At 32.9% G+C, this 26,836-nt stretch overlaps 2 protein-coding genes across 4 annotated transcripts in view; one reads left to right on the top strand and one right to left on the bottom strand.

The window, feature by feature from the left end:
* The window catches only part of LOC117118593 (Down syndrome cell adhesion molecule-like protein 1), a 32,860-nt gene extending 12,816 nt beyond the window's left edge, over positions 1–20,044 (bottom strand). Inside the window, exons 1-13 of the mRNA XM_033263223.1 lie at positions 19,683–20,044; positions 14,406–14,501; positions 12,815–13,102; positions 9,036–9,350; positions 8,458–8,739; positions 7,421–7,582; positions 5,958–6,080; positions 4,806–4,959; positions 3,420–3,538; positions 3,086–3,095; positions 2,660–2,778; positions 1,441–1,716; positions 831–1,097 (exon numbers count right to left, since the gene is read on the bottom strand). Coding sequence (XP_033119114.1) covers positions 831–1,097; positions 1,441–1,716; positions 2,660–2,778; positions 3,086–3,095; positions 3,420–3,538; positions 4,806–4,959; positions 5,958–6,080; positions 7,421–7,582; positions 8,458–8,739; positions 9,036–9,350; positions 12,815–13,102; positions 14,406–14,475 — 2,185 coding nt within the window. The 5' untranslated portion in view covers positions 14,476–14,501; positions 19,683–20,044. The remainder of the gene's footprint in view (positions 1–830; positions 1,098–1,440; positions 1,717–2,659; positions 2,779–3,085; positions 3,096–3,419; positions 3,539–4,805; positions 4,960–5,957; positions 6,081–7,420; positions 7,583–8,457; positions 8,740–9,035; positions 9,351–12,814; positions 13,103–14,405; positions 14,502–19,682) is intronic.
* An 86-nt stretch (positions 20,045–20,130) lies between these two features.
* LOC117118587 (acyl-CoA-binding domain-containing protein 6-like) lies at positions 20,131–25,386 on the top strand. Of its 3 annotated transcripts, XM_033263204.1 has the most exons (8): positions 20,153–20,277; positions 20,994–21,015; positions 21,441–21,639; positions 21,978–22,042; positions 22,455–22,637; positions 22,958–23,063; positions 24,588–24,708; positions 24,917–25,386. In XM_033263204.1, exons 3-8 carry the CDS (start codon positions 21,505–21,507, stop codon positions 25,072–25,074), a joined length of 768 nt encoding a protein of 255 aa, XP_033119095.1. In that variant the 5' UTR covers positions 20,153–20,277; positions 20,994–21,015; positions 21,441–21,504; the 3' UTR covers positions 25,075–25,386. The 3 variants fall into 3 exon arrangements, with proteins under 3 accessions (XP_033119094.1, XP_033119096.1, XP_033119095.1); XM_033263203.1 differs by lacking the exon at positions 20,994–21,015 and having other exon boundaries at positions 20,131–20,277; XM_033263205.1 differs by lacking the exon at positions 20,994–21,015 and having other exon boundaries at positions 20,132–20,277; positions 21,441–21,627.
* Positions 25,387–26,836: the final 1,450 nt, after the last annotated feature.

Below are 26,836 nucleotides of genomic sequence, written 5' to 3' on the forward strand. Positions count from 1 at the left end.
CTGCCACTGTATTTCACCATGGTAGGCACTACACAGAAGCTGTCATCATGGGTAGCTAGAAACCTAATTTGAAAGATAATCCACAAATGTCTGAAGAGTTATCTCCAATGTGTCTATTTTCTGGTGAATTGGGCATTACACTGAGAGAAAATTTTTAAGTTTACTGAACACTTAACTGAAAAATTCCTTAATGAGCAATACTGCAAACAGGACCAACAGCTTTAACATCTCTTCTGAAAAACAGTGTGCTATCGTAACTTGCATTTTAGCCCTCAAGCTAAAACACATGAAAAGTAGCGATGAAATTAAGAAAAAAAAATCTGAAAGGATCACTGGGTTCAGCGTGCACCCACTAGCTACTACCAGTTAAGCCAAGTGAGCTTTGCTGTTTTCTACTGGTTTGCATATAGACACAAAATTCCCTACTCTTCTTTCCACTTTCCAATAAGTGTACAGAGTTCATGTGCGTATATCCCTTGATGCATACGGTTTAGATATCTTCCAAATGGAAAAAAGGGAGCAGCAATGTACCTATCTGGAGTGTCAATCAAACTTAACAAGTGACCAATCAGAACAGGTCCAAGAGCATATATGTGTCCTATGAACACTTATATTTTGTCTTACAAATGCGCATGTGTGCGTATTAGTTTACACTGTCATTTTTTAGAGGCGGGGCTTAGAAAAAAGGTCAACTGAATTCAACTAGGAACTTCAAGATCTTCCACTGTTCAGAACATAGTGACTACTACCATCGTAGAATATCTATCTCTGGAAAAAAGCACATTAACCAACAAGAGGTTCTACTCAGTAATACAAAAGTTCATACTTACTTTCAACAGTTAGGTAAGCATGAGCTTCAGCCTGTCCCTGTCGGTTGTAGGCTCTACACGAGTACTTCCCAACCTGTTCTATCGACGCAAATTGTATTGTTACTATGTCACCGTTTAAAGAAACTGTTGCCCATGATGGTATCGGCCGGCCATTAAAACGCCACTCATAATTTGGTGGTGGGTTACCCTCAGCTTCACATTGAAAGTAAAGAAACGAGCCATCGTTGACCGTCTGATTGGCGGGTGGCGCAACAATAATTGGTGCCACTAAAAGAAAGCAGATTTGATTTGATATATTCAATACCTCTAGAAAGCAATTAAAGTGACCTACTTACTGCTAAGCACTATAGAAATATGGTTACTTCGAACAGCATTATTAATACAAAGTTAATAAATTTTATTACAGATACAAAGAATCATTACAAGGTCAGTTTACTAAGGAAGAGATATTGAAGATAATCACTAAAACCTTACTGGAATAAATTCCTAATTGGTTTAGGAAAATTTCCATATAATTTAATATTAAAAATTATTAAGTTAGGCACCATATAGTGTACTAGTATTTATTAGTTATTAGAAAAATAAAGGCAAAGGTAAAACAAGATCTTACCTTCAATAATGAGCTGCCCAGGGCTCTGTACACTACCAGCCTGATTGACAGCAATGCAGGTATATGAACCCTCATCCACTACATGTAGATCACTAATGAGTAGGCCTTGATTGGTCAGCTGGTAATGAGGATCATTAGGCAAGATGGTCAACTCAAGTCCATCCTTCAGCCACATTATATCAGGTTTTGGGTCACCGGTCACCTCACATGGAATTATGATAGAGCCAAACTCGCTACCGGTCACATTGCCTGGGGCTACACTGATCTGTGGAGCAACTGTTAAGAAGCAAAAATGTAAACAAAAGGTATCAATCCTTAAGCTTCAAGAGATTAAATATATTACAGGCTTCAGATTATCATATCAATAACTTTTCAAATACCAAACTTCAACTTAAATGATGGAATTTTGCTCTATAGATCATGTCTCTTCTTAAGGTTTTGGGCATGGAGATATCATGATAAAAATACAAGTGACCCACATGGTATGAAACCAGTAGGCTGGGATTGGAATGTAAGTATCTTATCCACCAACTAGAGCTTCACTCATTCGTTAGCTTTATTGTTTGTTTTTCCTAATTAATTCATTCATTCATATTAATTAAAGTAATTTTAAACTATTTATTGAGAAATGAAAACAAAACATTAAACAGAACACCGGCCGTATTCATATGTTTTACAGATAACATAATATTTGTGTTTTGACTGGATGCATTTGACTATTTACCACGTACTATGAAGAACATATTTAGCAAAATTGAATAAGTTATAAAATGTACGTCAGATGGAGAGGTAGAAAGAGCAGATGGTGTACAGATGCACTTAGTCAGAAAACATGAAGGCAGTTAAACATGTAAACAATTTTGTCAATGACTGCCAAGTGTCTTGCTTTAAGACGGCTATTAAAACCAGAACCAAGTTTCACGGATCAATGTTCAATACAGAATTTGCACATTTACCACATACTATGAATATATTTAGCAATAAATAACAACAGATGTGCTTAGTCAGAGAACATGTATACAGTAAAGGGTCAACTGCAAAGTGTCTTCTTTAAGACGGCTGTTAAAACCAGAACAAAGTTTCACGGTTCAAGGTTCAGTAGGGCAAATGAAAACACAGAACAGAGCAAGATGGAAAATTGAGAAAGAGGCCTTCCACCACCTGTAGTATATGGAAGAATATGATGTGAAGAAATAATATACTTTTTTAATCACCGTACCTATAACATCCACAAAGGCTGAGGTACTCTCTGATCCATAGACGTTGTCTGCTCGACATGTGTATGTGCCCTCATCCACAGTAGTTATGCTTATTATGTGTAACAATTGACCAGAATTCCTACAAATAAACATATTATTAGATTTGATTTCAAGGCTCATAAGAAATCCAAATAAATAAAAATTAAATTGTTGGTTCATGTAAAGTGTAGAGATAGGAGAATAACCCGTAACTCGCAGCATCATTGTGCTGAATTGTGTATGGGTATGGTCCATGACAACTAAGAGGCGCTTATAGTAGCTACATGTTCGCATCATTCCTCAATAACAGGGGCTGACAAGAACCATGAAATCAGGGTAAAGGCCTGTTTATACTTCAACGATAATGATAATGATAAAAAAGCTAAAAAGCAATTGTTGTGTCTTACTTTAAGACGGCTGTTAAAACCAGAACAAAGTTTCATGGATCAATGTTCAATACAGAATTTGCACATTTACCACATACTATGAATATATTTAGCAATAAATAACAACAGATGTGCTTAGTCAGAGAACATGTATGCAGTAAAAGGTCAACTGCAAAGTGTCTTACTATAAGACGGCTGTTAAAACCAGAACAAAGTTTCACGGTTCAAGGTTCAGTAAGGCAAATGAAAGCACAGAACAGAGCAAGATGGAAAATTGAGAAAGAGGCCTTCCACCACCTGTAGTATATGGAAGAATATGATGTGAAGAAATAATATACTTTTTTAATCACCGTACCTATAACATCCACAAAGGCTGAGGTACTCTCTGATCCATAGACGTTGTCTGCTCGACATGTGTATGTGCCCTCATCCACAGTAGTTATGCTTATTATGTGTAACAATTGACCAGAATTCCTACAGACATGTGTATGTGCCCTCATCCACAGTAGTTATGCTTATTATGTGTAACAATTGACCAGAATTCCTACAAATAAACATTATTAGATTTGATTTCAATCCTCATAAGAAATCCAAATAAATAAAAATTAAATTGTTAGTTCATGTAAAGTGTAGAGATAGGAGAATAACCCGTAACTCGCAGCGTCATTGTGCTGAATTGTGTATGGTCCATGACAACTAAGTTTTTACACTAGAACGATTCGATAACTATTTATCAGTTATGCGATAACATATTTTGACAAATCAAATCAGACGACGTCATAATCATGGAAAAACATTAAAATCGTAGTAGTAGCAACAATTTTATGGTTTTTCCATGATTATAATATGACATCATCTGATTTGATTTTTAAAAATATTTTGTTATCGTATACACGATAAATCGTTATCGAATCGTCCTAGTGTAAAAACTTCTCTTATTTCTTTTGTTTTCTATATGAACAATCGCTTTTTAGTTTTTGTTTATCCTTATCATTATCGTTAAAGTACTGTATAAACAGGCCTTAACCCCTACACTGCAATGGGATAATTAAATTGCATATGAACCATATATGTACACTGGACCTCCATTTAAGTCCTTATATCTACAATCAAATAATTAAAAAAATAATACTAAAACAATGTTTTTATGTTACATTTACAATTCTGTAAATAAGCCTACTGTTTAAAAATAAATATTATAATTACTCATGTTGTCACAACTACTAACACCACAACCTTATCACATAGGCCTAATCAATGATGATCCTCTGTCACTCTAAGGCCTTTGAATACCATCTTATTATAACTACATACATATTTTTTTACTATCAACTCTAAGTTAAAATCTATCAATAAATCAACATTAATGTATAGTTATGAATGTATTTTTGAAATCTTAAATGTGCTACAAAATGAATCAATCCAAATCAATCATTAATCATAATCAATTGAACATAAACACTAAACCCCAAATAACAATTATTCTATCATAATAAATAAATTATATACTCACAATATTCAATAACAATCAATCACTATCAAATATAATACAATCAATTAAACCACCAACCAACCAAGCATAATTAATCAATCAATAATAAACAATGAAATCAATTAATTTAATGTAATGTACATGATTTCCTATAACACATAAACAAAGTTGCAAAGAAATAGAATTAAAAAGAATTACAATCAATGAATTAAAATTGAATTACAATCAATCTATATATAGTGTTCTTACCCAATAGTGACCCTGTTTCCTGGAGAAAGAAGTTGATCATACTTATACCAGGTGACCACAGGTGTTGGTTTCCCAGCTACTAGGCACTGCAATTGTAAATCATTGCCAAGGATCACTTCAGTCATGTTTGGTGGCAATGAAATACTAGCAGCAACTGTGGACCAAAATATTATCATTTTATCATTTTTTAATTTAATTATACAGTACTTTAATCCAAAATTGATTGGCTGATTGATTGACACAGTGGCGGATTCAACATTTTTCAAAATTATTAAAAAGGTGAGAGAAAAATGAAAATTATATTCAAATATAAATATATAAAGTCAGAGAGTGCCATTTCTGGCCGTCTAGAGGTGCCATAATCATGCATTTTCTTACATCAGCCCCAACCATGGTGGGCTGAGGTGGTCTAGACCCTTTATCTGTGAAAATCCATCCCTGGGTCACCTCTACTTCGAATTTCTGGATCTGCCACAGGGAACAAACTCAATAATGCTGTATAAACTACTCTCATTTTAGGAGGCTTAGACTTTATAGTTTTTAGTCGTACGAGAATATTCCGATGTTTATTTTTTTAAAGTTTTAGTAATTAACAAGTGTCTGGAAAGTTTTTTGGAGTAAAATTTATGTTTGTTAGGTTACTAAATGTATAAGGTTCACCCTCAATTTAATATAAAAGTTTCAAATACAGCTACCGTATGTTGTTATAATACCTCTATAGCATTTCAATTTGTATTTATTTTAACTTGATTCATAGCAACTTGGTGTTTTTTTTCTTGACCCGTATTTGTAGCAATATATCACACTCGCTTGTTGACAATGACACTTTATTAAAATCTTGCGATTGAAGACAAGTACAAAGTGCCACCAACTACAACCCAAATCCCGTGGGTGCTTGTAGTGTTGATTGATGCATTAATACAGTATTAGGATTCAATATTCAATTCAATATAATTCATGGATACACAAAAGGAAGAAATGCATAAAGTTTAGTCTAGCCTAAATGGGTTAGGAGATAAACCAGCCAGAACTTCCTCGCACGATTCATCGTCTATCATTACTTTTTTTTTTAACCGCAGTGGTTACTGTCAAGTGACATAATGACTCAGCATTTAAAGATATTAAATGCTATTATGACAAGTGCAGACTGACCATTCACAGTAAAGGAAGCTGATGATGATGTAACTGTTCTTGGGAGATAGCTATTGGATGCAGTGCAGAAGTATTGCCCTTCATCTGACACTTCCACGAAAGTAAAGTGAAGGTCACCAGGGCCTAGAAGAAAAACAGATAGAAATCAAAGACAGAACAACAAGCTTTACAAAGACATTATTTAAAACATATGAATTTATCATTTTTCAGGTCGCCCTCCAATTTGAGACCACCCTTGGGACCTGAAAATTTGGGGTGGTCTCGGGGTTGGTCTCCAATTAGAGGGCTAGCTTTGTGTTAAAAGGTTGAAGATTGTTATTTTGGTCTTTGGAAAATGGTCTCGAATTAGAGGGGTCTCTAATTGGAGGGTGCACTGTATTCAATTAAGTTCAAATTTTATGTAAAAATATCATCATTATAGCGTTGCAGCTAACATGCTCTATACTTTTAGACAGTAGTTTATTTACATTTTTTTCAATAATGTTTTTATCAATTTACAAACAAAAACTCTTAAATTAATTGCCAATCAACTGGAAGTTCTCTGCAAAAAGATAATTATTATATTTTACTTATCAAGATTATTATATCTTTAACAAGTGCCTATATAAAGGTTTGGTGGAGTGAAGCCTCTTTTGTGGGTCTTAGATTATAAATTAAACATTGAAGTTTATAGCATATAGAGCGCAATATAATTGCTTCATGTTCAAGTTCAACTTTATTTATCCACAGGAGACCCAGATCAACACAGGGTTGTTCTTCCCTGGGGCCATAGTTTATTTGATGTTTCTTTACTTACTTCATAGATTTCCACATGCGCTTGTTGATTAAAAACTAGATTATAGCACTAGACAAAAGAACATATTTACCAAATATTTGGAATATGTTTTACCTACTTAGATATAATTCGTTTAAAACCTCATATAGGCCTTCTTGTAGTTAAACCTGTACAATGTATAAGTAGGTCAATACAGAAAAACATGGCTTCTGTATACGGTACTCTCATTGCCTGTAATTTTCAGTTGATTTTAACATTACACAGAAGTTATTTCCTTAGAGAATCTACAAGACAGTGTTCTACTTTGAAAGATTAATTACTGCTGCATTCTGTTAAAATAAAAAATCATGTTGATCTTAATTTGAACTACTGTACAACAGTTCTCTGGAAAAAATCTTAGTTTTTAATGTTGCTGGTAATTACCAATAATTACTTTAAATTGTTAGGAACTAAACTCAATTAGCTTGCATGCTTTTATTACACTACCCAAAATTAAATTGTTCCTGTAGTAATTAGATTTGAACTTAATTGTGAAGTAGTGTAATAAACAGAAAGAACAAATTAATCTAGTGTGCTACTATTTCCTTTATAAATTGGCTTAGTTCTCTTTCATGTCAGTTGAACTCTACAAGTTAAAACCTTAAAATTAAACATTAAATTTACACGTATATGAGAAAAAAATACTTACTGATGATCGACACACCTTGCGAGGGTATGTACTCTATGTTATCTTTATACCAGGTGATATTTGCTGGAGGAACACTGTAAGGCGGACGGCAGATAATCGTAGCCGACGAACCGACTAGAGTGTCTACATTAACAGGACTTGATACGAAGCTCCAATGCATCACTGCAAATCGAAACAATATGAAAATGTTTATAATTCACCACATTAAAAAGTATAAAACATAATGTTTCTAATAATAAAACTGTGTGGGATATTTCTGGCTTTCAATTCTGATTAGCGTTTCCTGTGATTTTTCTCTAAAGACAACTTTCTTATTCACACCGCAAAATCTACTTTCACTTGCTACTGAAATTTGGCATTAAAATCAAAACAACCTTTTACTGAATAACTATTGTTATTTTTTAAATAATTTTATTGATGGATTTTAGGGGGGGGGTAAGCATGTGAAACATCCCCTTTCCCCAAATTTAAGGCCAAAATTGCCAATTTATTTACTAAGAATAATATAGCTTTCTCCATCACTCAAAAATCATACATTCACCCATGTTAATAATAGCACTGGCGGCATGGCTTCAGATATGACTACCAGAGATTCTTTGCTCCTAACAAAGTAAACAAGCAACGTGCATCAGCACTTTGGAAAAACAGAGTTTGGCACTAAGAAGGTTATGGTTCAAGAAATGGCACTAATTGCAAAATAGTACACTTAGGAGTCAATATTTCCTTCAAAAATTACCTGAAAGCCCTGGGGCCATTCAAGCAATTTTCCCCAGGAAATAATGGCTCCTTGGTGTTTTACTTTCCAACACCACCCACAAAACTTCATAATAATTGCCTAATAACATACCCTGATGCATTTTTGCATAAAAGAAAGAAAAAAGTAAATTCAAGAATCTGAAAACAGATGAAAACTATTAAGGATACGTCCAACCAGATCCATAGCAAGCAGTCTCTGTAGTTAAGGTGTATATTTTGTAAAGACGAAAAAAAAATTAATGATGATGAGAACTTGTGAGAATGTGTTGAAGTGACCTTACCAGCAACAGTTAGTTGAATAGGATCTGTAGATACAGACCCAAGTCTACTTGTCCCTGTGCAGACGTACTGTCCAGAATTGTTTTCTTGTAATGTTTGGAAGTACAAGTCCCCGTTCGGCAAAATCTCGATGTCATCAAATACTGCAACAGTGACTCCGTCTTTGGTCCAGGTAATCGTTGGGGCTGGGTCTCCAACAATTCTACAAGGAAGCGTCTCTGCTGTGTTTACGGCTACAATTCTACTACTTGGAGGCTGGCTGATGTACGGAACACCAGGATTGGCTGAAAAATAAAGAGATGAGAGATGATGAAATCAATGGTGTTCACCAATTGCAACGACATAGTACTTTTAGAGTTGCTTCTTTTAGGTTGTGTTTTTAAAAGACCTTACTGTATGAAGAGATAAAGGCTACACCAAAGGATTGTTTTTTCTCACGGCAAACAATTGACACCACTTTAAATTTGTTAGCCCTTTTGTTTTTCCTTTGATATGCAAAAATAATTTTAAAAAAAAACAATATCTGTTAAAGACTTACAAATTTTGTTTGTATTTTTCAAAACAACTAAATGTCACTCACGTTGAACTATAAGATCTGCGTATGTACTTCTCATGGTTGTACTTGGCAATAACGCATTCTCAACTACGCAACGATACCTCCCTCCATCAATCGTCTGGACTGCATTAATCTGTAAAGTTGCAGATGTTTTTAATGAGTTTGCTGATCCATATCCTGCTTGACTGCTAATGCCACCGTCAAATCGCACACCGTCTTTTTCCCAGTAGATTGTTGCCAATGGACGACTGCTTCCTGATATACATTGGAAATTTACTGGCTCCACCTGACGATCAACAGCTTCTACGGATTGTGGGTGGAAGAATACTGGATCTAAGACTGAATGAGAGTAAACAGGAAGAGATTACTAATCAAGGTGTGTTAAAGTTTAATATGTTATTGTGAAAACAAAGCATGGAAATGGCAGATAAGTATCACACTTACCTAGGTACTGTATTCCACATGGATTTAAAATATTCAAAATGTTATTATCTTCCATTTAAATACACATAAATATCATTACAATTCTTTTAAAATAATAAAAGAATAAAAGTATTTAATATTATATCTATTTCCTCTCTCTTTTGACAGGTACATAACATGTAATGATGGTACAGTAAGCATATCAGTACCTGTATACTTGTAAAGAACTATACAGAGAACTATACCTTTTATATTAATTACTATGAATCTCTAGTGACATAATCTTGTGACATTGTATGACTATAATAAAATAGTGGATGGATAGTTTTACGATCAACTGGTAGATAAGTGCTCAAAGATACGCAGTAGCGTACATATGAAATGACCTACAGAAATTATTTTTATGTTGTTATAGTACAGTACTTTAATTTGGCCTACAGTAACTGATTTAATCTGAAATTTAGTCATTTTAAATTTTAACTGGAATATTTTATTCATTTTAGTAATTTTAAAATTTTAACTGGAATCTTTCTTTAACTCTTTTTAATATTTTATAAATGACTATCTTGATGTAATTGTATATTATTGTCTGTTTGGAGTTTTACTTTAATTATACTAGCCATTTTAATGTATATTTTATCTATGGAACTAATTTTTTTTTAAATAAAATTTTTAAAATGAAATTGAATCTGCATATAAAGTTTAATATAGTTTGAGGGGGGAGGGGGGACTGTTTTAGGTACAGTACTACTGTGGACAAGTAACGATCTGTAGATTATTAGTTACTTACATTCAGATTTTATTTATTGTCCATACAGTAAGGTAATTGAAATGATAACAAAACACAACAAAACTAGTCAACAACTCTGTGCTGAATACTGTAACCCAATGACACAAATTATACTGTTAAGGTTACTGTATGCTAGGGTATGTGTTGAACATCTGAGTTTAAAGAGCAGAATTCAATAACTAATTGCATACGTACAGTTAGTTTCAAGTTTTTTATTTATTTATTTTTTTATTTATTTATTCTTTCTTTTGACTGAATTTTCAGTAACACAGTAGTGCTTTTCAAAATTGTCCAGTTTTTTAACAAAGGAAAGAATATAAACAGAAGTAAAATATTAAATAGAACAAAAAAAGTATCAAAAAGAAAGAAAAACAACCCCACCCTCCACCCCAAAAAAAATTATACATTGCACGCTGAATGGCAAAAAGTTCAAATAGCAAAATAACCTTAAATAACAAACTTTAAATTATATTAAATTAGCACAAATGGTATTTTTGAAAGTGACTGTGGTCATAGTTGAATTTTTTCTGATTTTATTTGGTAGATTATGCCAAAGTTTAGCTGAGCAGTATTGAAAGTTTGTTTTCCTTGAGTGTTTTCCCAGTCTGGTAAGTCTATTAAAATCTTACTGCTTTGGCTACGAGTGCATTTGGGGTGGACACCATCATTAAACATAAACATTGAAGATAAATACTGTATGATGGTTCAATTGAATATTTTCTTGTTGATTAAAAAATGCATTGATGATAATGTTCTTATTCTTTGCATACAGTAAATCCTTAAAAATTGGCTGGTACTGTAAATGCTATAAAAACCTCTATAAAAACTAAAGTTTCATTGGAAGTTAGGCAAGACTTTTTTTATACCTTGTTTTGCGAACCTGCTGACTGCAAATATTGATGATTTCTAATAGAAATAAAATTTTATTTTTGGCCAATTAGTGCACCCTCCACCACGAAAAAGTGGAAATTTCAGGAAAAAAAATAAAATCTTTTTAAAATTTTTATTACGCCCTCTGCTGTCTTAAAATCTCCAGTGATACTGTAAGATATGTATATTTCTTCCTAATTATGTAAATTTGAAGCATTTACATTCACCAATAATATTTTATTTTTATTTTCTCCTCTGTCTGGATGATTTTGGCAAAACTATTTGCTAAATAAGAAAACAGAATTTTATTTTAATTTTTATTCCACCCTATATAATTCCACCCATCCAATAATGTATAAAAAAATAAGTATGCGAAACAAGGAATAAAGAAAGTCTCGCTTTAGTTTGATCCTTTCATATAAAAACATTAATGTTCTGACTGAATTTCAAACAAATCAGTAACAACATGAAAGCATGTGGCTTAGAATGATAGCAAGCCCACGCGATTATATCTGAAGTTATTGAAATATGTGAAGTTTAGTGCAAGGAAGTAGACTAAATATATATGACACCAAGGATATGCTTTGCGACACCAACTAGTTACAATTTGCTTCGCCACAAAACTAAAATTCAATACTGTATAAAAAATTCTAAAAAGTAGAACATGTTAGCATCTACATACAGTACTGACTGTATATAGTTACAATTAAAAATTCCTTCTATTTTCACAATACTTAAAAAAATTGACCTTCAATTTGAAGTACACCTTGACAATGATTATAAACTAATAAGACAAGTGTTAATTATAAATTATCTATTTATATAGCAAACGGTGACAACTGCTATTGGCACTATGAAAATTAAGACTATTTTTCCTACATTTAGATCAGATGTTTGAGCAATGCAAATGACACATACTCCCTTGGGCAAGTTCATGTTGATCCAGTTATTCTACAGGTTACAGTACTTTGAAATAATCTCAGATTTTTCGTTAAGCAGTGAATCTACAAACAAGTTTGGGATGTCATATCCTGTAAAAATATTTGGTACATAGAAATTTCTACAATAGAAATTTTGGAGAAATGACAGTATACAAATTGATGTGCGGAGTTCAGCCCCTTCAGCCCCTCCCTTGGGCAGATGATGGTACCATCACTGCTAAAGCTGTCCAGGAAGAATACTTTTAGGTGAACAGCATTACTTTGTTCATGAAGGTATTTACATGCTTTGTTAAATCTTCCTAAAATGTGCTACTGTAATACTGTGCACATCACAAACATTTTGACATTATGTACAATTAGACTGACCACATCCACGAACGCAAACAAAATCTCATTTTAAACAGCAGTACAGTACGATTTTATCAATTTGATAAAGGTAGTTACACTTCGTCTCGGTCAAAATTAATCAAACATGAACACTGCTTACATCGTTAATCAGATTAATCAGGTTATAATTGAAAATAAACGCATGAACTTTCATGCGTTATAGAGCACTGTACGTGAAAGATTTAACTTGACATAGACTACGAATAATTACTAATCTTTTATGATATCTTTGCAATAGATAATTTGTCATGCTTATTGTACACCTGTTCATTTAATTCAATTTCATGATACAATTATCAATTTTAATTTGACATCAAGGTGACAACAGATCTGTAGACATCTTAACCTAACTGTTGATGACCATGCATGGGTGATTTTTTTTTATAACTTACAAGCAAAGTAGAGATTTGCAGCTACGCTTTCAATCAGCTCAATGATTCTGGTCGAATCCTGCAGAGTGGCCACACATGAATACAAGCCTTCATCCTGCCTCTCGGTGCTAGTAAAATGTAAGGAGCCATTTTCGTACATGAACACACGACTTGATGACGATAATGGGTAATTGTTCTTTTTCCAATGTATTAAAATACTGCCCCTGTTCTGGACATCGTTAGCTTGACAGTTAAATATAACAGGGTTTCCTAATACTACAACAGTTTCAGTTGGTTCTATTTGGAAATCTGTGAAGATGATAAAATACTGAACTTTTAATTAACATTCAAACACAAACACAGAGAATGAAAGCGAACAAAGGACACAAATTTATAAAATGACAAATTACAAATGAAAACTAACTCAACGAGGGGAAAGATACCTACAAACCTTAATTAAATTTTATAATATCTATTTGTACTTTCATTATGAAATCCTAAAACAATTATAAAATATATTTTTTTTAATTATCTTCTTCGCTACAGTATTAGGTTGTTAAATATTGTATAAATTATTAATGAATTAATATAATATACAGTATAATACTGTATATTATTACAATTATAGAGAAATGGCATTCTTACACAGCCTAAATTGTTATTTTTACTGTATTTTTGTATTAACCTGTTACTAGGTTTTTCTAATTTCTATTTGCTATTTAATTAATTAATCAGCCAATTACTATAGTAATCAATCAATCATTCAAAAAAAATCTGTTAATGTTTTTATGACAACATATCACTAGATTAGCACTGTGTTAACAAGATAAAAATGGTCATTGTAATTGCATCTGTACAAATCAAATCCAGAAAAATATTACCCTGTACAATAAATAACAATCAATTTCAAAGAAAATTGTGAACAAATTCATCAAATAACTAAAAAATATATAGGAAATTATGAAATTAATATTGGGCGGTGAATCATTCGTAAGGGAACAGCCTTGACTGGATGTGGTTCCTAACATTGTAGCATCAATCACTTGACGATTAATTGATTTTAATGGAAAAACTTGAAATTATGGTGTAAACTTATCTTTTCAGAAGGATGTTGACAATATTAAATGTTTAATCATTACAGTAAATGTATTTAATCTTATTTGATTTACTTTTTGTGGATGGATTATTAAAAACAAAATTGACAGAACTGAAGAATGAATAATTGGTTATGTCAAAAAAGGTCAACAATAATATAATATTTCAGCAGTTGTTCATTATAACATACTGGACATTCATTACATTAGGCATTGTTAATCCATCCCATTTGTTCCCATATTTTCAAGTTGACAAGCATCCCAGATCTGTACATCATACAGTAGACTACTGAACATGAGGTATGGGCCTATGGCAAAACGTTGTGTGGCAGTGGGCCTGGGTGGCACAGAATGTGGGGTGGAAAAAGGCTTGGTAGCAACCGGGCGGAAAATGTACTAAATTCATAAATAAAATGTACATATAATTGATACATAAAAAGATGGACAAATATCAAATAAATAAATAAATAATAAATCTAATTATGTAACTAAAATCAATATAAAGAAATAATACTTACTAAACTGTGCAGTTAATGGCTTGACAGCGAAACATATTAAGAGAAGCGCTAAAGTTCTCAGTTCTGACATTGTCGATTAGTGTTATGGGTTGGACACTGAAAAAGAACAGAATTCAATCAGGGGAAATTTTTGAAAACATAATTTGTATTAATAATACAGGCAGTAATTGAAAGTAGCAATACTGTGAAGCGCTTAGAGGCCTTATTGGCATGACAATAAGTCTAACATATTATTATTTTACACAAAAAACATACAGTATGTAATATTATGAATATCTGATACAAATTAAAAAAAACAACAAATAATACACATTGATGAATAAATTAAGCAAGGAAAAATAATTTATCTATTAAGAAAAAAACACAAATCTAATCTAATTTATCTTCAATAATCAACACTTTCCATTCCCAGTTTCAATGATAATACCAAGATTTATACTGTAGATGTACTGTACAGTAAACTTTGATGTCTCCGACCCTACCTACAAAGGGAAAACCCTCAAAAGTTCAATTAAAAAATTTAACAGCTTAACTTATCAATACGTTTCTAACCAAAAACAGATTAAAAAAGAAAAAAGTAAATAAATCTACAATTTTTTTTTTCCTAGTACTGTTGTCACAGACTAAAACTACTGTAAGTACTGTATCGTTTTATTAATAGGTCCATGGTTTTAAAATTAAATACAGCCACACCAGTATACATCTGATACAGTACTATTGTAATACTGTAATCTGAGACCATACTGTATGCTAATTATCCATGACATACTGTATGCACGACCTGCAAATGAGTAGGAATACTGTAACGTTTTATATTTAGATATGCGATGACACAAAACCATATCGAGATGAAATAGCGTATCACAATATACAGTAACTACTATAGCGTGCTACCTAGATTGAACCAGTTGACGGGTATGCGTGTGTGCTCAAAAGAACAATTTCTGCAAAGAAGGATTCAAGTTAAATTTCCCATCACAGGGCAAAAGAACGTCCAACGATATTCAAATACTATGTATATAATTTATTAGGCCTACAGTACATGCAAACATCCCTCACTATCATTTACACTACATATCTGGTCCTCACAGATCTAACAGTATCACTCACAATTATTTATTAGAACCAAAATTACAAAACTGGGTTTTAGGAAGGTAGTGCAATAATAATAAAGAAGAGATTCACACGTACCGTAAGTCAAACCAGGAAATTAAAACAGTAAATAAATCTGAGTCATTTGAATTAATAGAAAGGTAGGATGTATTGTAAAAATTTACAATAAACAACAAGGCATATTTATTTATGGCACAATGGATAGAACAGTAGGCAATCCAAATTTATCCAATTATTTGAGGAAACTAGAATTTATCTAATAAAACATTCACAATACAGGTATAGTACACAGCAAGTGTTATCATCTTGTTTTTCATTCAGAGGAAATTTAATTCATATACAGTACCAAGTGAATATTTAATGATGAATTACATACCATACAGTAATGACCTTGATCTAAAATAGCATACAATTTGAATGTTATTAAGCATACAAATTTCCTTATTGTTTTTAACTTAATTATGTTTTAATTCAAAACTAAATATGAATTGAGAGAAAGGTTATCAACAAGGTAATCCTATAGGGCATCACTTTGGAGTACATTCAAGAGTATACATTATTATTTACCTGTACTGTACTTTATTGAGTGATACAGGGTAGGTAGTGGCGTATTTAGGAGTCTTGAATGAGTGGGGGCATGAAGGTGGAGTTGGGCTTGCTGATTAAATGAGGGGGCACTATGTTGCAAAATAAAGTGATTTTCAACTACCTGGGCATGATTTTTTTGCTTGCTTCGGACATTTTCAATAAGGGGGAGGGGGAGCGACATGGAAGCGAGCACTTTTGGGTGAGGGGGCGTGCGGTCTTGGGCACCCCTAGTGTTGATACAGTATGCCACTGGTGATAGGTGATTAAATGTGACATTCTGAACAATGAAGCTTAATCACTACCTGCCCTCAATACCAGATTTCACTAGAGTGACAACTCCCTTTCTGCAAATACTGAGCTTGTACTGAAAGATTAAAATTATAATTATACTAATAATTAATTCAAAATAACAAGTAGATCTTGTTTGCTGTACATTTTTAAAGCAAATAATACTTATATGTTTAACTTGTTTTCTTTTTTTTTAAACATACTGATCTAATACCTGATTAACACATGCCAAAAACTTACACAGGATGTGTGGAAAATTTAGAAAACATCCACTATACAGTTCTTCTGTGTGAAGATATCCGATTCTGGCTAAAATTAGCAAGTGTCCCTTTTACAGTAATATCCTTGTAAGAAAATCAGAACTCAGAGGCTAATGTTATAACACTCCCAAGATACAGTATTTAGCATGATTTGTGCGCATACTCACAGGGGCGGAGCTTATGCTACCAGATTTCACTAGAGTGACAACTCCCTTTCTGCAAATACTGAGCTTGTACTGAAAGATTAAAATTATAATTATACTAATAATTAATTCAAAATAACAAATAGATCTTGTTTGCTGTACATATTTAAAGCAAATAATACTTATATGTTTAACTTGTTTTTTTTTTTTTTTAAACATACTGATCTAATACCTGATTAACACATGCCAAAAACTTACACAGGATGTGTGGAAAATTTAGAAAACATCCACTATACAGTTCTTCTGTGTGAAGATATCCGATTCTGGCTAAAATTAGCAAGTGTCCCTTTTACAGTAATATCCTTGTAAGAAAATCAGAACTCAGAGGCTAATGTTATAACACTCCCAAGATACAGTATTTAGCATGATCTGTGCGCATACTCACAGGGGCGGAGCTTATGCTTGGGGGTCATGCTAAACTTCATTGGGTGACTACAGATACTGTACAGTACAGTACAACTACAGTACTGTATTTCTCTGCACACATTTCATTCAGCGCTGTATTCAAAGCACTAACCATTTTCAAACTGAGAAGGGGAGCATACAGTACTTGTTATTTTAAAAAATAAATATGGCACTTTATTTATTGAAATTATAAAATGTAGTGGAGGACGTTGGGATGGGATACGTCGAGTTTGAAATCCTTTTGCATGAAAACTGAGAAGGGAGTATACAGTATTTGTTACTTTAAAATGGCACTTTATGCATTGAAATTATAAATGTAGTGGCAAAACGTTGGGATGGGGGCACGTTCCATGTCGAGTTTGAAGTCCTTTTGCATGATTACAGAGAAGGGAGCATACAGTAATTTTTATTTTAAAATATCAATATGGCACTTTATGTATTGAAATTATAAAATGTAGTGGCAGAACGTTGGGATGGGGGCCTACAGTAATCCCTGTCAAGTTTGAAGTCCTTTTGCATGATTATTCATTTTAAATGCCAAAAATGATAATAGACCTACAGACAGGACAGAAGGAAATGCCGAGTTAGATCGTAAATAACTACTGTGCCACCATCAATTACTAACTTGCAAATTTGCTAATACTATTTAAGATGCTCTGTAGAGTGGAGTTGTATAGTACAGTAATGTACTGTAGCTTAGTGATTACCTACAGTAAGCGTGATTTTTCAATGGAGGACTAGGGATGTGCAAGTATTTTTTACATCCCCTACATAATTAAAGTCACAGAATAAGGTTAATTATTCTCAAAATCAAGTACAGTATCAGAAATTAGCTTTGATGAGAATTTGATGGAATTACTAACGATATTGTAGAGCAATCTTGGGAGGTCTGATGACAAACAAAATAACAATGGTAACCAAGGCCTTAACCTTTAAGTACTGTACAACTTTACCATGAATATTATAATGGACTTATAATGGAATCAGAGGGCAATTTATCATTATTTGTACTGTATGTAAATTTATTTAGTATTGAAATTATTATTATTCTTAATAATTAATCTATTCTTTATTATTATTCTCAAATTTGTATATAATCTTTTAACTTGTTAATGTTTGTTTTTTGTAAATATGCTCTTGTATTGTCGAGGGCACCTTAAAATCAGCTCACGCTGAATGGGTCACCCTCTTGAAATATGGTTGAATAAATAAATAAATTAAACACTTTTTCATTTGCATAAATTAAGAACAGGAAACCCATGAAATTCATATTTTAATAGCTCAATTAAACTTGTTCCTTAAAAAAACCCCATTATTAAACTGCCATCATAAAATAGATGCAAAATGCATTCACACTCTATGGTACAATAGTGGTTATCTGGTACAATTCCTCCTAAGAAATGTGCAATAAAAAAAATACTATACCTAACATTACAAACGCTCTTCTGTAAACTTCTAAATTTGGAAATTATTTTGTTTTTGATATGTTATATTGCTGGTGGAAAAAAGGATGGTTAAGCCCCTTTTCCCCCACTTTTTTTTTAAAATCTGTATCTCATTAATTATTCCCAAGTTTTTCATCAAACTTTTTGTATAAAAATCAGGTGTACAACATCAAAAATGTTTTCCCTCCAGATACTGGCTTTAAATGAGCAATACTTAACTATAAATTGTTGTAGTGATATGGATTTTTACCTGCCAATCTGGCCATGGAGGTATTTCCTACCTTTGTGAACAGAATACCAGACTGTGAAATAAGGGAATAAGGTATCTACCTCTCAAAAATTACGAAATTTATTGACTCATTTTGAAATAAAAGGGCTGACTTCTACACAAATTTTTCAAAAAAATTAAGCCTTGGCCATACTTTCAATGCGATTTTGTTTGCAAATTTTGAGTACTGTATTCGAATACCCATGCAAATAAAATACATGGTATGGTCTGACCTGTTGCAAAGGTAATCAGTGATGATACGAAACATTAAAGACTGTGATCTGGAATTTCGATTAAACGCTGTGATGTTTGTAATTCAAATTAATGTAGATCTCAAATAAAAGCTCAAACGCATATTCAAGGGCAACATTTACCTAAAAAATTATGTTAGGCACTTTTAAAGCGGAACAATTTTTTGATTCATCTTTTTTAGTGAAGATATTCAAAGACCCATTACAATTTTTGTGTAGCCACTATTCATGGAAAGGTCATTATCAATGATCACAATGTAAACAGAATCTACAGTATTATTAATAATAAAAGAAAAATAATACTAATAATAGCCTAGGCCTAGGCTACCTAGCTAGGGCCCTAGTCCTGTAAATCACTACAGACAGTAGTCAGAATAAAATCATTGATATGTAAACCGTAAACGTATAGTTTTACATTCTACATTTTAATGAAAAAAAAATAATGAAGTTACGCACCATGAGGAGACAAAGCCCAGGCAGCCAGCACCCGAATCCAGTTGGCACTACAGCTTGTTGTACTCTCAGTCTAGCAGTCACCTCCACCTACTACTCGATCGATATACACACATGAGTCAACTTTACAAATACGATTCGCTTTGCCTTGCTTGGTACACACACACACAGTCACAGGCTACTCTTTGATTACGAACTACCAACAACCGGCGTTTTTACTGTGCACACTTGATCCGACGCTTTTTGACATCTAGCGCAAAATTATCTTATTCGCTTAAGAATGGAGAGCACCTGACATAGTAATAATTGTTAATCCATTGATAAAACTGAAATTACTAACCGGTGTCAAATTAAAATACACTACAAAATGGTCAATAAACAACAACCTTAGCGATCGCGTCTAATAGGCTTCATTTTCCAGTCGTTGTTACTATGAACAAAGTGATTTTGTTGATGTTCGTAGCCTCCCTTCCTGCACTTGGAAGTGTAATAGGATCGAAAAAAACGTGCTTCTTTTCATTACCTTTTTTACTCCACCACCAGTACCCATCGTGTTAATCAAACACCAACACCATTACTTCCATCTTCTCCGTCCAAGGTGAAGATTCTTTTAATAAATTTCGAGCAAAATCTAGGGCATAGTACAACTTGAACTAGCTAGACCCTAGCCTGGCTGGGCACTAGCTACTCTAGTTTAGTATGTGTCGTCATCCCGGGTATTCGTCATCCAATCCGTGCCTGGCCTAAACCTAAATTAACTAGCTAGGTTAGTGGTATGGTGCTATTAGTACAGTATTTGGCTACATTACATAGGCCAAGGGTGCCCTGTATTAGCAATGTCGGTGCTAGCGGAGGTACAGTGTAGCTACTGTAGGCTTGACTTTATTATTAGAAATGATAACTTAATAAAATTTATCTAGGCCTAAACAACAAAACAAAACAAAACAGGAAGGGTGCACATAATATTCCATTGCACAGTTTTGCAGACTGGCGAAGGATATGTATAACTACAATACTATAGTAATAATAAAAAGTAATAATAATCTAATTAATTATATTAATAATAGTAATATAAAAGTAATAATCTAATATTAAAATATAATAATAAGTAATAAATGTAACTATTGTACTTAATAATGATAAGTATAATACTGTAGTACCATATATATACGTGCATATAAGGCAACCCCTGAGTTTGAGAACATTTTTGAACAATATTTGTATGTTGTGTGTATAAGACGACACTCTCCCCCTGTTTCACGGTTGGAATTCCTACTTTTTTTCTGCTTTTTATGGTCCTGATACTGCATCTAGCTGGTGAAACATGGAACCAAATGTAAGGCTAATCTTCAAAATAATACATTTCTATATAGATTCTAAATGTTTATCAAAATCTTATTTCCCCATATTTAAAATTGCGTTCATTCATGCTAACATTTAATAGCTTAATGCAGTAGTAAATTTGCTTGATATGGACGAACCATACAGAAGATGAACATGATTTTAAAAATTTAAAATTTGTATGTCATGCGTATAAGATGACCCCCTGTTTTTCAATCGTAATTTGCTATTTTAAGCCTCGTCTTATCCGCAAGTATATACGGTAATAATTATAAGTAATAATAATCTAATGTAATATTAATAATAGTAATATATAAAAATAATAATAAGTAATTATCTAATAAAATGATAGATATTATTAATATCGTAATAAATATATGTTCTTGACGTATTGTTGTTATTTTAATGATCAAATGATAGAGAATTTCCTGGATGGTTCACTCTAGTGGTTGATTAAATAAAACTGCATTTGTATCCAGAGGGCATGGATGTGTTTAGCAACCAAGATCTGAACAACGATTTCCAGCAAGCTGCTGAGCATGTGAAATCAATTGTGGGATCTTTGGCTGATGAGCAACTTCTAAAGCTGTATGCACGATATAAACAGGTACTTCTTCCAGTTGAGTAGAAACTTCATACTTGTAGTCTACAGCACTTCTAATAGTCTTGCCTAAGCTTACTCTTTTATTTAATTTTTTTTTTGGGATTTGTTTCATTGTGATGATAAAAATGATAAAGAACAAAAGTAGAGAAATTATTGTACAAGTGATATACATTGCATTGAATATATCTAAAATAATAATAGTTGTAGACTTGTATTATAAGTGTACTATTTATGAATCATGTTTTCTAAATATATGCTATAATGCATTTTTACGTGCACCTGGTATTTTACTTTTTTTTTGTTTTAGATCAAAATACAGTAATATGATTATTGTTGAATTCTTGTTATTTCAGGCTACAACAGGAAGATGTAATATTCCAAAGCCGCACATGTTTGACTTCCAAGGGAGATCTAAGTGGTAGACGATCACTTTTCTTATACAAACTGTACTTATTTTTAGAATGAAGGAATGTGTTAATCTGGTGTGTATGGGAGTTTTAGGAGTGCTTATGTTAGACTAAAGCAGCATTTCTAATGAAACCACAGGTTCTATGGATAGTAGGCCTACTGTTATAGTGGTATTTCTTTTGATTGTTATTTCATTAATATTTAAAATCTTATCATATAGATGTGATTTTTGACCAAGAATCTCATAATTTATTTAAAAAAATGTTAATCTCATATTGATTATAATACTTTACATCATTGTTCAGTTGTTTATCATCTCCTAATTGTGTTTAAAGTTTTTTCCCTCCAGAGGGCTCCCTTTCATTATCTTATCAAAGCCATACATAGTCCTATTCTTGATCAGTTCATGTTGCTTGTTCCAGGAATGCCTGGTCACAGCTTGGTGATATGAGTTCAGAAGATGCAATGGCAGAGTATATCTCGGTGCTGGATTCATTGGATGGGACTTGGAGGTCAAAAATTACTGAAGAAAAAGGGGTAACACAGTCTACTTCCTTTGGAATGTCTGTCAGTACAATGAAGAAAGGCGAAGATGAAGTATTAAGGTATGGAAACTGATGAAAACAGATGGTGAAGGATGAGCTGTAATTCATTTCCTGTGTTCACATTTAATAATTAATCCTTTTAAATACTGGTGATGTGACTGCAGCTATATAAATTTAAAAGTAATTACTGATTTTAATCATCAAATCTTGATGGAGCTATCTCTGAATTTGTACAGGGACTGATATAATGACTGATATGGTCGCTACCTTATAAAACTTAGGCTGTTTATGACAGTTGGCAGAGTCTTGGAATGGTCTCTGGTCTTTCAGCAATTTGCTAGCTAATGAAAATCATAGTTACTTTTCTGTTTGTGTTTCAGTGATAGTGACAAAACTGTTTTTGATTGGTGTAAAGAAGGTAATTTAGAAGAACTGAAAAAGCATATAGCAACAGATGATACTATCATTAACAAAAAGGATGAAGAGGTTGGTGTCATTATATTAGGTGGTATTATTTTTGTGTGTTTATGAACTCTTAATAATAATGGCAATGTTTGATAATTATAGTACAATTAATAATGCAACCTTATTCCATGGATAATAAATTTTGAAATAATAATACAGCAGCTACTATGCGCCATTTATGTACATGCTGTTCCGAGGTCCAGAGAATCCTGACGAAAAGAATGTTCTTTTCTTTTTTTTTTCAGTTTTTCTCGTTGGAAAAGCAATAAACAAAGTGAGGCTTAATTTTTAGACGCAGTTTAAATGTATTACTAATTTGGTTTATTTTAATTATACTTAAATTTTTCCTCTACAGTAATTCTAATTCTATCCTTTTTTGTTCTTTTCCCTATCCTTTTCTTTTGAGCATTGGATTTATATTGACACACAACCATAAGCGTAGATCCTGGGGGGATGGGGATATATCCCCCCCCCCAATATTTGACAAGGGGGGATAGTCCATTGTATCATCCCCCCAATATTTTGACTATGTATGGGATAAAATGGAGCTTTACACACTTCAAAAGACTGTCACAGAAATAATTTGCACTGTCTTATGCACTTACAAAGATGAAATTTAGCATAACGTTAATGTTGATAACAAAATTATTTTATCTGGTACCAATCTAAGCTCTTCTTTCCTTAGATATTAGATGTGCTTGCAAAGAGAGCCACATTTCACACTGAAGGGTGTGTACAACATCAGTAATGTTCTGTCAATTCCAAGAATGTTTAAGGTTATATCAGTTGATGAGGAATTTATTGATTAGGCCTATAATAGCAAATTGCATCAATTTATTTTGCAATTTTAAACAAGGTTTCCAGCTTCAGAGTGGGGTACATCCCCTTGTCCGCACAAGGGCACACATTGGCGCTAACACCAGGCGCGTAACAGGAGTCTTGGGTCAGAGTTGGTATTTATTTCCCGGTTAGTAATTTACCATACCCACCCCACTCCATAGGCCACACAAGTGTGTTTGAAACTAAATATAAGCTTTTTCATCGTGGTTTTATTTATTACAAACATATTCTTTCACCATCAATACACATTGAGGCCCTTCTTTTAGGTTAAAACAATTTATCTTAAATTTGTCTTTCTTGAGTTTGGGACTATTATGTGTTTAAATAACTGAAAAGGAAAAACCTATAAAAGCGAAGCGTGCGAAATTTGAAGTTCTTAGGCACTTTCAGGGGATGAAAAGGGCATTTATAAAGGGGTGTGGAAGATTTTCCAAAGATAGATATTTTCCCCTTGTCCCCCAGTGGTTACGCCATCGGGCAGCATAGATCAAAGGAGTTATGACAGTTTTTGAAGTGGAGAAGGGGTTGCAGGGTGTTGTGAGTCTGGTCATTATGATATCTTCCTTTTTATTCTTGTCTTTATTTTTCTCCTTTCTTTTTATTTTCCTTTCCTTTTCTTTTCCTCTTCTTTCTCTTTCCCTCCCTCTCCCCTGTTTCTTTTCTCTTATTACCCAGCCCTTATACAAGTTTATGATTTAATTGCAGGGTCTTTGTTTATTGCATTGGTCATGTGACAGGGGATTTGAAGACATTGTGCGATATTTACTTGCACAAAAGGCCAGCATTGACCAACAGGATTCAGACGGCCAAACAGCATTGCATTATGGTAGGCTGCAAATCATCTGATTATTTTGTTCATATCGTCTAATTGTCCTTTCTGTATATTATTGCCTTATTCGTACGAACAGTATTCAACTTTATCAAAATTGGAAATTAACAATCTCAAAAAATACTCTTCATTAATAAATCATGAAAGATTTTGATACTTCTAGATTCATAATTTGTTTGAATTAATCGTTCGTATACATTTTCAGCATGCACATGTGAACGTAATGCGATAGTTGAGATGTTACTGGAACATGGTGCTAACCCGAATGTTAGAGATACAGTGGACTGCGTGCCAGCTGATAACACAGAGAACCAGCATATCCATAGTCTACTTAAAACAATGTCTACGAGCTGTCCCACATGACATTATGATGCTTTGTAGTTAGTACCCCATCCTTAATAATCAAGAGGTTATGATTTTGATTGCAGCATATGTGAATTCTGTTGGCTGTACTGCAATAGTTTGGGAATTTAGGTCCCTGTAAAAAATATGTTCTTTAGGTAAGACTTTTTTATTACCTTTGTTTCGCGAAACCGCCGCCGGCTAATAACGATAATTTTGAATGAAAATAAAATTTTATTTTTGGCCAGTTCGGGCACACGCGCCACTAAAAATGGAAATTTAAAAAAAAAAGGGTTTTTTTTTTATTTTTATGACGCCCACCACTGCCTTAAAATCTCCAAAAATAAGATATATTTATTTCTTCCAAATTATATAAATTTAAAGCATTTAACCATCCCATTACTACACTGTTTACATTCACCAATCAAATTTTTTTTTTATTTTCTCATCCATCTGGATGTTTTTGGCATAACTATTTTCTTATTTTTATTATTTTGCTCCCTCCCATGACAAAATTTTAAAAACTAAGTTCTTAAAACAAGGTTTAAAAAAGTCACGCCTTACTTGATAGGACCAAACTGGTGCCAATGGCCATCATTTTTCTAAGTGTATGAGCCTAATGTAGAGTATAAATTAATAATTATTCATTATTCGGAGAAAACCCACCTCTGTGTGCTTGAAAAGAAAAGTCAAAATCAAGTACACTAAGACTTTAATGTTCCAAAGGCATAAATTTACAAGACTTAAATTACTAGCATATTGTTTTAACCATGTTGAATATGCATAGGGAGGGCAAAAAATATTGCTCTCAAAGTTAAAGATATAGTTTTTTATGAGCTAATTTTTTAAATTTGAATATATTATAAATTAGATATGTTAAAAATGTACTTTTAACTGTGTATTTATTGTATTCATGTTGTAATTGTTTGATACTAAAATTATTCTAGTTCTACTTTATGAGAATGAAGAGTAAGTGTAGATGAACGTATATTAAAATTAATTCTGTAGATATGGGCTTCTGTAACATAATATTAAACAGGGCCAACATTTTGGGAGGGGGCCCCACTAGCGTTCCTTTCCGATGGACTCGAACAAGAAACCATTAAACTATGCTGTTTGTTACAAACTATAAGTTACAACAATTTATTCATCAAGAACATCTATCACTATCACATAAGAGCAGTGGCGCTGAGTGGCCAGGGAAACCGGGTTATGTGCCGCAGGGGCCTGAGCCCAGTAGGGGCTTGAGATAACTAGGTAGAAAATAGTAAAATAATATAAATACAAGTTATTAAACGTATACATTTATCCAGTATCATGTGTTTTTCCCACGAAAATTGTGAATAAAGCTGACCGTTTATCCATGAAAGCTGGTATTAAATCGTTTCTAATTCTTTTTCATGAATATTTTCATAGCTACTACTAATCTAGAGTTTATTAGGACCCATGTTATTATTGAACGCCTATGACAGTAATTATTATTTTTCAAAAAAAATATTGAAAAATAATGCTACCTGCATTTTTAGTGCGACCCCTGTTAAGCTTGGGCCCCAGGGAGCTTACCATGCCCCCCCCCCCATATGATCTGTTAATGGTAGTGCCTTTCAACATAAGCGGTCGACCTAGCATACCAGGATTAACTCCACCTGACCACAACTAGAGCACGAATAGACACAAAACTATCACTAATACAGCAACAATTTTGATATGTGAATATGAAAGTGTTAAATATATTAGTGCAATACAATATTACATATCAATATGCAATTCACAGAAAAAATAC

This window comes from Anneissia japonica, unplaced genomic scaffold, assembly GCF_011630105.1.
Source record: "Anneissia japonica isolate Jap-2015-1 unplaced genomic scaffold, ASM1163010v1 scaffold376_len1572418_cov194, whole genome shotgun sequence".
In the NCBI taxonomy this organism is placed as follows: Eukaryota; Metazoa; Echinodermata; class Crinoidea; order Comatulida; family Comatulidae; genus Anneissia; species Anneissia japonica.

What these genes read in the sequence shown, in the direction of transcription:
- LOC117118587 (XM_033263203.1), top strand. Translation starts at nt 21,505, where the DNA reads ATGGATGTGTTTAGCAACCAAGATCTGAACAACGATTTCCAGCAAGCT. An exon ending in TTCCAAGGGAGATCTAAGTG is followed by an intron (nt 22,043 to 22,454) that starts GTAGACGATCAC and finishes TGCTTGTTCCAG; the next exon opens with GAATGCCTGGTCACAGCTTG. An exon ending in GGCGAAGATGAAGTATTAAG is followed by an intron (nt 22,638 to 22,957) that starts GTATGGAAACTG and finishes TTTGTGTTTCAG; the next exon opens with TGATAGTGACAAAACTGTTT.